At 46.0% G+C, this 12,068-nt stretch overlaps 2 protein-coding genes across 2 annotated transcripts in view; one reads left to right on the top strand and one right to left on the bottom strand.

The window, feature by feature from the left end:
• LOC108158260 (AF4/FMR2 family member 4) overlaps nt 1-12,068 on the bottom strand; it is a 46,522-nt gene that overhangs the window by 30,232 nt on the left and 4,222 nt on the right. Inside the window, exon 3 of the mRNA XM_033388934.1 lies at nt 11,025-11,678. Within this exon, the coding sequence (XP_033244825.1) occupies nt 11,025-11,678 (654 nt within the window). The remainder of the gene's footprint in view (nt 1-11,024; nt 11,679-12,068) is intronic.
• LOC117187096 lies at nt 7,940-9,474 on the top strand. Its single transcript, XM_033388997.1, has 2 exons — nt 7,940-8,232; nt 8,293-9,474. Exons 1-2 carry the CDS (start codon nt 8,183-8,185, stop codon nt 9,377-9,379), a joined length of 1,137 nt encoding a protein of 378 aa, XP_033244888.1. The 5' UTR covers nt 7,940-8,182; the 3' UTR covers nt 9,380-9,474.

Raw genomic sequence — 12,068 nt, 5'->3', positions numbered from 1 at the left:
CACTCCCTGTTCCTCCTCTCCTCCACCCATCTGTCAGCTGCCCCACAACTTTTCTTCTCCTCCTTTGCTCTTACACATGACGATTTCGTGGGTATATATATGTATGTATTCATATGCCTATTCATGATTCACAATGGATCTCTCGTGCGAATGGGGGAACCCCTTTGAAAGATAGGGGCAGACCAACAAAATGCATTTCCATTTAAACAAAAAAATCGACTCCATCAAAATTCCAGTACCATTAGCCTCTGGTCTTCTGCTGGGTTTAGCCGTTCGTTTATGGGAAAGAAGAACGATGGATCTTCAAGGGTATCAAAAGCTTCGCTGCTGGCCCTCGGCAGCATCCTGCCTCTCTTTCTTGTTTTTTTTTGTGCCGTGCTGTGCTGCTTTTGTTGCATGTGTGTCACGTTGAGTTATTTTCAACGCGAATTTTCGAATTTATTTGTCGAACATTGGCCGAACGTCTGATGCGGGGGTAGCGACAGGGTGGGGAAACAGTGAGAGAGTGGAGTTCCCTCAATATGCATGCCCCCGCTCCGCTTGCTTGTTGTTTCTCTCTCTCTCTCTCTCTCTAGGTCTCATTTTTTGTGCTCATTCATTTTCTGCTTTGGTTTTTTTTTTTTGGACATTGCCAACGATGGCATTTTTGTGGCCTAAATTTCATGGCAACAAAAATGCACAAGAGGGCAGAGCGAGTGGTGCAGGGGGGCAGGGCGAGTGGTGCAGGGGGGCAGGGAGTCCAGGGGGGGGGACTGACTGCAATGTGTCAACGGGATTTTCCTCTTCAAAATGTTTACATTTTTCACTTTGATGTAACTCTCCTTCTCCCTCCCCCTCTCCCGCTCTCCATCTCCCTCTCTATGTCGCCTCTCGCCTTGTACGAGTATCTTCCTGGTTCTCTCGCTCTCTCTCTGCTCTATGGCACCTTTCTCTTACCTCCTCCAACTCATGGCATTGTGCCATGTTCTTGTTCTCCCCCCTCCCCCTCTGTTTCTCTTTCAGGCTCCTCTCATTACCGTTTGATAGCTGATAAGAGTTGCCAACAAGAAACTAAAAACAAAAAAAAAACTGACCAAAAATAAGTGGAACGACAGTGCAACAGAGAGAATGCAAGAGAGAGAGTGTGGGGGGGGAGGAGGGAGAGAAACACTTTTTGTGCAAGCTCACACACGCATTCACACACTCACACATACATACATGCCTGCTTAGAAACACCGTTAAACGATGACGGCAAGAACAAGCAAAAAGCCGTTGCTAAAACTCTGCCCAACGCGACGTCGACAGCGGCAGCGGCAGCAGCGGCTGCAGCGACAGCAGCAACGACTCAACTTCCAATAAGAAGAAGAAGAAGAAGCGAAAGACAAGCATCGGTGGCCCGATGCATTTGATACCCTAGCAAAAACCTCTGTCGAAGAGGACAGATGTCATTTCGGAGAAAAAAAATCTGCGATTGAGGAGCCGAATATCTTTCAAAAATATTATTAAACAAACTAAAATCAAATTTAAAAATAGACAATAAGTTGTTTTATTTACAACTGTACAGAAAATGGCCTTCAGAAGCAAGTTCTTGAAACAATTACCTATATTAAAAATCGAATTTTTACATTATATGATAGAGCAATGAATCCTTATACTTCCGATAAACTAATAACAGGAAACCTCATGGAGTGACCAAATATTTGATCGAAATCATCATGCCCTCTTTTTGCCGCGGTACTGGCAGCAGCAGAGACAGAAGCAGCCGAGCAGCAGCAAGAAAATTGTTCAAGAAAATTCTTATAAGAAATTAGCAAAAACGATGACGACAGCAGCAGCAGCAGCAGGCAGGCAGGCAACGGCAGCGACAACAACGATACGATGCAATGCGATTTTGCCGTTAGCTTTTTTCCCCATTTTTTTTGCTTTTTTTTTTAGCGTCGCAAAGCTCAAGAACTGGCTGCCTGATAATGGAAAGAGAGAGGCAGCGAGAGAGAAACAGTACAAAAAAGAGAGCAGTTGAGAGCAGCGCAAAGTCAAAGAGAGCGCTCATGGAGAGCAGAAAAGGCAAGCAAGGCGCGACTTGCAGTGAGAAAGAAGCAGCAATCGCGGCAGAGGGAGAGGGAGAGGCAGAACAGCAGCCCAAAGGAGAAAGACAATTGCAACAGAAGCAAGGCAGCGGCAGCCAGGCGACAAAAATGTCAAAAGATGATTTGGCGAGCAATGATTAAATGTGTATTGGAGGATGAAAGTTCACAGCTTAAACACTTTTAAAAGCATTTTAAACAATTAGGTTCCCCAGATTGTACATTTATTAAGATAATGTAGGCGTTTTAGGGGGTCCAAAAACAGAGGTAGACACGGCCCTATCAGTTTTTTGCCACTAAAACAGGGAATCTATCAGCTAGCTTTTTGATTACGAAATCTAATGAAAAGTCTCATAGTCCAAGACCCTCTTAGGCTTGTGACCACTTTGCAGGCAACCAGTTTTTCGCCTGTGCAAGAGTGCACGAAGAAGAGCATTCCTCAGACTCTCAGCCGGATGATAGTTCTCTAGCCTTTTTTCTCTCTTGCTGCCTAACGAAACAAACGAGACAGAGAGGGAGAGAGAGAGAATCAGTGAACGACAACAAAACACAATAATGCAGAGACAAAAAACAAGAGGCAGCGCTGCAGCAGCGCGGAAAGGGAGGCAGCAGTGGCCTGTCAGAAGATGGAAAAAAAAAAGAAAAAAAATTAAAAAAAATTATTGCGTTGTTCATAAATCAGTTGCAATTAAAATTAACTGGGGGAAAAAATGCAAGGCTAATTAGATTTGTGGACGAAGCCGGACCGTGCCTCCAAACCGGACACTGGCCGGCCACGATGCTGCGGGCTGCGGCCTGGGGCCTGGGGCCTGGACTGCTGTTAAACGATGCCTTTTATAGCGTCGATATTTCGCTGATCGAAACCCACATTATTTCAGAAAAATCTCTAAAAAGCGTCGGCTGAAAACGCATCGTGTAAGCGGCGGCAGCAGCGTCTCCGTCGCAGCTGACAGGCCGGGCCGGTAGGTAGCCGGCACGCGATTCGCTCTCTCTCTCTCTCTCTCCTGCAGGGCGTGGATTGCATTCGAGCTATTATTATTAACATTATTATTATTATTGCATTCCGTCACATATTCCACACACACACACAGAAAAATAACACAAAACATTTTACATTCACTGTTGTAATGTTTTTTGTATAATTTCTTTTTTTTCAGAACACGCGCGAGCAAAGTTGACGTCTTTTGTTTAATAACAACAATAGAGCCGGGGTGGGGTTTTCCGACTGGGTAGATTGACAATAAATTGCCAGTTTGTTGCTGTTGCAGCCACAAAACGGACGGGCAGGAGCGGCAAGGGATAGCATAAACGAAACACGCGCTTTTCCCCACAATACGTATACGTATACGTCACGTTGTGTCTCGCGCCTTTCACATTACGTATACGCCCTGTGGCATCGCCACCATTCACATTGCGTATTCGGCTTGCGGCAGCAGCACGTTGCTGCCACCGCTTCAAATCATCAGCTTCCAGCTCCAACTCCTTGTTTCTGCCACTTCTCTTCTAACCCCACAAAACACGAGCGACTCTCGAGAGGCATCGTTGCCGTGTCCGACGACGTCTAAATGCGCACTAAAACATTTTTCCCGAGAAAAACACACGGTCCATGAAGACCAGAAGAGCCGGCACAAAACGGAATGGGATAAAAAAAAAATCAAATAAAATGGCAAATGCCAAAATCCTTTTTTTTTTTTTTTTGCCAGACTCTGCCGCGGCGCCTGACGTTGGTAACAGAGACGCAGCAGCCCAAGACAGTCGACAGTCGTTCTCTCTCTCTCTCTCTGTGTGTGTGTGTGTGTAGGTGTTCGCCGTTAGCAGCAGCAGCACGGATGAACGAACGTCAAATAGAACATGTGCTAATGAATTATCAACTGTCAGCAGAGTTTCCACGGAACAGCAGCGTGCAAAGTGCAAACACTCACGCGGACATGAATGAAGGAGAGGAAAAGGAATGAGGAACGAGGAGCGAGTAGTGGAGGAACAAGATGTGAATGGAAGCGACAGAGACAGAGACAGAAAGAGAGAGAGGGAGAGGGAGAGGGTGGATAGCCTACTTATGTAGCATGCACATGGCTGGCAAAAGCAATGGCTTTCAATCGACGATGATCCCAGAATGAATGCAAAAGATAATGAATAAGTGGGTTCACACACACAAACACACACACACATTCATTGAATGACCCATCCGATTCAGGATATTTTCAGAGTAATCTCTGTGAATCTGTCACGCACACTGCATGCACGTCTGAATTTTGTTTTTGCATTCTCGGCCATTAGCGGGCATTCCCTTTTTGCGAGGCAGTTGAGAGCAAGGACTTGATTTAAATCATGGAAAAGATGGAAATTTAGATGCATCTTTCCACATCTAATCTCTCCGTCCTGCAGCAGCGCCCCTCGGTCGCTTCGGGGTTCAACAAATTGCCAAAGCACACCGTGAACTTTGTTTCAAAGATCTTAATCCGTATGACATTCACTCGCTGTACAAATTTCCCAATAAACAAGTAACATGACAAGTTCTATAGGTATCGGTTAATTATAACCAATAAAAGACGTGTTCTATCGCTTAAGTGACATCAAATGATTTAATTTAATGGCCAAGTAAAGCAAATTGCGGATCAAATCAATGTGAATCGATATTCCGAGCGAAAACCCCACCAAAAACACAGCCATCGACAGACAGAAGGCAGCAGAGAGCGCATTCTCCAAATCATTTCATTTCACATTCCCATCTCTCATCGCTTGTCATCTCATCTCATCTTATTCCTATGCTCCATGCCCCATAATAACGTCTCCGCTTGTCTGCCCCTTCTTCCAGTTGCAAGAGCATACAAAATATGTTGCCTGCTTTTAGGCGCATAAACGCAACTTCTTTTTTCTACGTAATATGCATTTCCCTGCATCTGTGTGAGTGCCACACTGTGTCTGTGTATGTGTGTTTGTGTGGAAAGGTAAATGACATCAATGGAGGTTGGCTGGCTCCTCTAGGCCGATGCCGCTGCCGCTGCCCCTGCCTCCTGTCTACGGCTGGGGAGGACTTTCTCTCTCCCTCTCTTTCTCTCTGGTGTTTACTTTTTGCTTGCATTTTGGTCTTCGTTTCCGTTTTGCTGCTTGCCTGCTTACAGTTTCCGGCATTTGGCCAACACAAACACAAACGTAGGCGACAGCAAGGCTTATTCTGCGCGCGCCTAACTATATGCAATGATTTTTTTCCTTCTCCTTGTTGCTCCCAGAACAAACCGCAAAAGGCTAAAGATGAAGGATGAAGGATGAAAGATGCTGGCCGGAAGGAAGGCACGAAGGCAAGCAGTAAGCCACCAAGCCATCGGGCAGGCAGGCCCCTGTCTAATAACTAATCTCGACCCAAAATCCCGTTCCACCCGAGACCCCTTCAAATTTTGAATGCAATTTTAGACGGCAAAACTTTTCAAAAACTATACACATACACATGTACGTAATTTGCCTTCCATTGTTTGACGATAGGAGAAATCAATGAGAATTTGTTTTTGTTGCTGGAGAAACAAACTTTTTGGGGAACGAGAAGTGCTCGTTAAGAGAGAGAGAGCGAGAGAGAGACAGAGAATTTGTTGGCCCCCTGCCAATGGAATATGAAATATGGAAATTTATCCCCAATTGAGTTTCGGGGCACAAAAGTTTTTTTTTTGGGCGATCCTCTTGAAAATGCACTGGGGCAACTTATCGATTATTCGATTGCCATGTTTCGACAACAACTCAACGAAGAAGTTTGAAAGAGAGATTGGATTGCATTAAATGTAGGGATGGGGACAAAACAAAGAGATTCCCCGGACATCTCGATTGTTAGTGTGGAAAATACACACGATTTCTACTTTTTATCGAAATATCGATAATTCTCGTTTATCGTTTTTCAGCTCGAATTTATTATATATATTTATTTTAGAGATTTTTTGCCTTTGCATATGAAAGTTATCGAAAAATCGATAGTTATCGATAACAATAAATTATTCAAGAAAAACGTAACATTCAGTGAACTAGTTTAAGGCATACATTTAAAGAGATTTTAATTCCCATTCATCGTTTAACAATCGCTGTATCGATAAATCATCTGTAGCACTAGAAAACCAAATGTATTCCCCTGTTTATGGTAGGTTTACATAGTTAGGAATACCCATCTTCGATTGTATTGGATGTAAAATATATATACAGTGGGGAGCAAATGTGAGTACATACTCATAGTCACTGACTTTAGCCTCCCATAACAGGCAAACGAATAAAGCCAAAGAAACCAAATTTGTTCCCCATATAAATACTTGTATTCTTAACAAATAAACAATAATTACAAGAACGAGTAAAAATGTTTCAAAGAATGAAAAGTAAAAAACCAAAAGAACTCGCATGTACTCGGTTTTGCACTTTTTCATAAAAATTAAAGTAAATCATAATATTAACATTTTGCGCATAGACCCATATTAGATATTACTTTTTTAATACGGTTTGGAATGTTCTCTATCAAATTCCCAAAAATATCTTTTGAAATAGGATTGCACTCCGTATCTATACATCCCCAGAGATCGCCTTGCTTAGATGGCGCTGATTCGTAGTGCTCAAGCCGTCGTTTCACGATTGACAGTAGGTTTTCAATCGGATTAAGGTCGGTTCTTTGAGATAACCACTCCAGCAATTTAAAATTTTGATTAACCAGTCATTCTCGAAAAATTTTCGCAATTTGCTTCGGATTCCTGTCTTGTAAACAAGTTAGTTAAATTCAGGATAAATACATTTCTCCGGAAAATTAAGAAGTTAGGCTTGTAGAAGTTGTAAATAGTCCTCTCTGAACTGAATAACATAAATTTTTTGTAGAGGACCAACGTGCTACCATGTAAAGCAACTTCAGACCATTATATTTAAATATTTCATTTTATTCCTTATTACTATGGTCTGAAGTTGCTTTATATTTCAATATTTCATATTATTCCTTATTACTATGGTCTGAAGTTGCTTTACATGGTAGCAGGATCGTATTATTATTATAGCCAGCATCAAGAAAACAATTTCATTTTTTCTCGCCCTGTCTCTCTCTAACACACACGTAGCATAGGCGGCTTTGCTTAGAGTAAAACATTAGCGCCAAGATCTCAGAGACTACAAAAGCTAGAGCAACCAAATTTGGTATCCACACTCCTTATATATCGGACCGAGACGAGTTTGTTTCAAAATTTCGCCACACCCCCTTCCGCCCCCGCAAAGGATGAAAATCTGGGGATATTCACAAATCTCAGAGACTATTAAGGCTAGAGTAACCAAATTTGGTATCCGCACTCCTGTTAGATCTCACTTTAAAACGTATATCTCAAAATTTCGCCCCACCCCCTTCCGCCCCCACAAAGAACGAAAATCTGTTGCATCCACAATATTGCAGATTCAAGAAAACTAAAAACGCAGAATCATAGATAATGATCATATATATCAGATTGCTGAATCTGGATCAGATCAGATCATTTTTATAGCCAATAGGAACAAATCAATTTGCAGTGGCTACGCAGCCCCCGACGTCACGCTCAGACTGATTTTCTGTCTCTCTCGCACGCACTCCTTGTCGTGTCGTTTAATATTAGCGGCGTCTGCCGGAGGAGAGCCATACTGACTTAGTATCGGGTATAACTGTAGAGTTGCGGTCTCCGCAGCAACTCACAACGTTCCCCCTCGTTTTTCATTATTTTGTACACATTTTTCAACGAAAATTGGTCTAATATTGGGTATAAATTAATCATATATGTATATTAAATAATATGACCCTCAGTTCTTACTTTGTGGAACTATTGCATAATTGATCTGCAAATCGACATAAATCGACCACATAATCTGCGAGGAAAGGGGGGAAACGACTGAGAGAGAGAGAAGTCATGCCACAGTTAAAAGCTGCTTTAGCCATCATTCAACGTTAACGCGCGAATGGGAAATGCAAACGCAAACAGCTGATTTACCGGCAATAACCAAATTCAGAGACGAGTCGAATTCGTTCCACAGGGGGTTCAAACCTTCAAGGCAATCCCAGAAGGCTGTGTGCCGTGCGTGAATCCCTCAACGAGTGCCAACCAAATAGAATATTTCGACTGACGCAAAAACGTCAAACAGGTATTAGAATGAACGTCGCCACCAGAAAAGCCACAGCGCCAAAGGGACACAAAGCCAAGTGAGTAACGGACTGAGGAGCAGGGCAAAGGAGTAACGAGACTCCTCCCCTAAACCACAGAAAGCTACATTTGTCGCCGTCCGGACAGATGGGCGATCGGTTGCAGGCGAGCTCTCGCGGGGTCTGGCGGAACTTTGTTCCGGCCAGCACTAGCAGCAGTCCCGGGAGTCTGGGGGATCTGCCGTACGACAATCCCGCACACTTTCCGCCCCTGGAGGAGCCACGGCACGCATCGAAGCGGCGGCAGCAGTCCAAATCGTCGTCGGGCACCGGGGAGCAGCCTCCATTGGCACGAACCCTGCAGCCCCATTGGGTGCGTATGAAGGACATGATTTGGCAGGACAGCGTCACCAGCAACAGCAAAAGCAGCAGCAAGCCACCCGTGCCGCACCAGGAGGCGGCAACGGCCACGGCAACAGAAAGAGCGCTAGATGAGAATGAATTTGAGACGGCGCCCAAGCCCGTGACCACTCAGACGGCCCGAGTGCTCGCCAGAAAGGGACCCTTTGGGGCCTCGTCCGCGAGGAGCGAGAGGGCACCGCTGAATGCCCGCTGCATGAATCTGGTGTTCGAGAGCTTCGGCATGATCGGGATCTCCACGCAGGCGGACGATCCGCAGGTGACCGTCAAGCGGTCGCCGAAATTCCGGCTGACATCGGAGCAAAAGCAGCGACTGCACGATGCCATCGAGGAGGAGGCGAATGGGCGGGTGCTGGATGCCCTCGAAAGGGTCATACAGGAGATACGCGACGAAATCGATGAGATGTCCCACCACATGATGTCGGAGATGTCCGCGGGGAGCGAGGAGTCATCGGAGCCGCCTTCGGGCATCTTCGATCACTCAATGTGGACCGGGTGCACCTCAACGCCGAACAACAAGCCGGCAAACGGGTGCAGCTCCCCGAAGATTCGCAGCTTCGCGAACAACAATTTTAAGGACACTTATGACCACAGCTGGACGACACGTCCGCACACCATCAGGACCAAGTCTCACGGCGCCTGGAATGCCAAGGAAAGCGACTCCGATGCGCCGAAGGCATCGTCCAACGCAGGAGGAGCCCGATCCGTGGGTGGCTATCCGGGTGTGAGTGATCGCTACATTTTGGACTTTCGTCAGCCGCCATTCCCGCGCCCTTCCCGGCACTAATACGATCCATAAAATGTACTTAAATTCTCAACGTTTTTGATCAGCAAACTGTCTCAAATAAAATGTTGTCGGAGGGCCCAATGCTCTCAAGGATATCCCTATCCCTGTCCTTCCCTCCCTGCCCCCCTACCACACACTAAAGGCCGGGCTTCTTGCATTCGTTCGCGTAAGCCACTGAATGTTTGGGGTTTCCCTTTTTCAGCCGTGGCCAAAACATATCGCCGAAGAAAGTGAAAAGGCAGGCAGACAGCTTACGAAAAATGGCAACAAAAAATGAGGGAATGGTGGGGCACAAAAAAGTGACTTGTCAGCGCCCGCCAATTGTTTGGCAGTGGCAGAAAACGTTTCGTTTTCGAGTATTACCAAACAAAAACGGGACAGAGGCCACTCCACAGAGCAGAGGAGATGCCATCGTATAACCGAAATAGTATTTTGAGGGCATTGATTAGGCGTAGAAGAAGTGATGATAGCCAGCTGAATTATGGCCAAAATATAATAGATTAAAGACTGCATTGAAAGGCAAAGAAAACTCAACAAAAGTTCTGCAAAGATTGATATTTTTATACCCGATACTCAAAATGAGTATTGGGGTATATTAGATTTGTGGTAAAAGTGGATGTGTGTAACGTCCAGAAGGAATCGTTTCCGACCCCATAAAGTATATATATTCTTGATCAGCATCAATAGCCGAGTCGATTGAGCCCTGTCTGTCTGTCTGTCTGTCTGTCCGTCCGTCCGTCCGTCCGTCCGTCCGTCCGTCTGTCCGTCCCTCAAAGACTATAAGAGCTAGAGCAACGATGTTTTGAATCCAGACTTCTGTGATATGTCACAAAAATATTTTAAAACTTCGCCCCGCCCTCTTCCGCCCCCACAAAGGACGAAAATCTGTGGCATCCACAATTTTAAAGATATGAGAAAACCAAAAACGTAGAATTGTAGAGAATGACCATATCTTTAAGACTGCGGAATCTGAATTGGATCGTATTATTATTATAGCCAGCATCAAGAAAACAATTTCATTTTTTCTCGTTCTGTCTCTCTCTAACACACACGTAGCATAGGCGGCTTTGCTTAGAGTAAAACATTAGCGCCAAGATCTCAGAGACTACAAAAGCTAGAGCAACCAAATTTGGTATCCACACTCCTAATATATCGGACCGAGACGAGTTTGTTTCAAAATTTCGCCACACCCCCTTCCGCCTCCGCAAAGGACGAAAATCTGGGGATATTCAAAAATCTCAGAGACTATTAAGGCTAGAGTAACCAAACTTGGTATCCGCACTCCTGTTAGATCTCACTATAAAACGTATATCTCAAAATTTCGCCCCACCCCCTTCCGCCCCCACAAAGGACGAAAATCTGTTGCATCCAGCCAAAAGGAACAAATCAATTTGCACTGGCTACGCAGCACCCGACGTCACGCTCAGACTGATTTTCTGTCTCTCTCGCACGCACTCCTTGTCGTGTCGTTTAATATTAGCGGCGTCTGCCGGAGGAGAGCCATACTGACTTAGTATCGGGTATAACTGTAGAGTTGCGGTCTCCGCAGCAACTCACAACGTTCCCCCTCGTTCGAATTCAATTTTTTCATTGATATGTATCGATATGCATCCCCCCGATAGGACCAATAAAATGTGAGACTTACCGCTGGGATCGTGATGATGAGGTGGCCCCTGCTGCTGGCTGTGGTGCTGATGATGATGGTGCGGATTCGGGGCACAGAAGGCACTCGACCCGCCGCCTATTGTCGGTGGTGGCACAATACCCGACGGCGGCGGGGGATAGGCACTGGCCCGGTACGAGGGCGGCGGCGATCCCACATCGCATCGATCGGGTGGCACTGGCACGGCCACAGGCACTGGTACCGGCACTGGCACCGGCACGGGCACTGGCAGTGGCGCCCCAGGCGGCGGTGGCCCATAGTGTGGCACCTGGGGCGGCGGTGGTCCTCCGTAGTGATGCGGCGGAGGTGGCGGCGGCGGACCGTGGCCGTACTCGGCCGCCTGCTGGTAGTGATGGGCGTGCGCCGCATGGGCGGCATACTGGTGCTGGTGGTGCATGTGCAGCATGCCGCCGGCTCCTCCAGGGCCCAGTTGGTGGGCATGGTATGCAGCGGCTGCTGCGGCCGCTGCTGCAGCGGCGGCATATGAGGGTGGCGGCGGGCCATGATGCTCGGGCACGGCATGCTCCGTGTGTAGTCCCAGATCGGGGGCATGGTACATCCCGGCGCTCAGATGTTCGCCAGGCAGCAGGACATGCGGTGCTGCCGGTTGAATGGGCAGCGGCGGCGAGCTATGAGCTGTAATGGAGGCGGTAAATGAAGGTTATTCCGGTTTAAGGCTGCACAAATTTCCCATAAACGAATGGACACGAATATTTTGACGAGTTACGGATAAAAAGATATTTGAAAAGACTTTTCTAAAAGACTTATTTTACGCCAAATCCGAGGCCATATTTTAATATGAATCCAGTGGGATTTTAGTAGATTTTACTTCCTTCGAAAATGCACAACAAATATCGATAAGAAACTTCCAATATTCCCTACTATTATGTGGCACAAATACAACCAATGGAACCAGGAATATAGTGCTTTTTTCGCAACAGAAAATCAGCTGTTTTTAAGTGCCAGTCACGTGTGAACGTGGAATGAAACATCTGCATGGGTGAGTGTCTTTTCCTTCATTTGAGG

The sequence above is a fragment of the Drosophila miranda genome, chromosome XL (genome assembly GCF_003369915.1).
Source record: "Drosophila miranda strain MSH22 chromosome XL, D.miranda_PacBio2.1, whole genome shotgun sequence".
In the NCBI taxonomy this organism is placed as follows: Eukaryota; Metazoa; Arthropoda; class Insecta; order Diptera; family Drosophilidae; genus Drosophila; species Drosophila miranda.
This window is presented reverse-complemented; position numbering and strand designations above follow the sequence as displayed.

Bases quoted from the DNA above. Each gene is read 5' to 3' on its own strand.
- LOC117187096 (XM_033388997.1), top strand. From the start codon at position 8,183: ATGAACGTCGCCACCAGAAAAGCCACAGCGCCAAAGGGACACAAAGCC. The intron at 8,233-8,292 runs GTGAGTAACGGA...CCTAAACCACAG, and splicing joins CCAAAGGGACACAAAGCCAA to AAAGCTACATTTGTCGCCGT.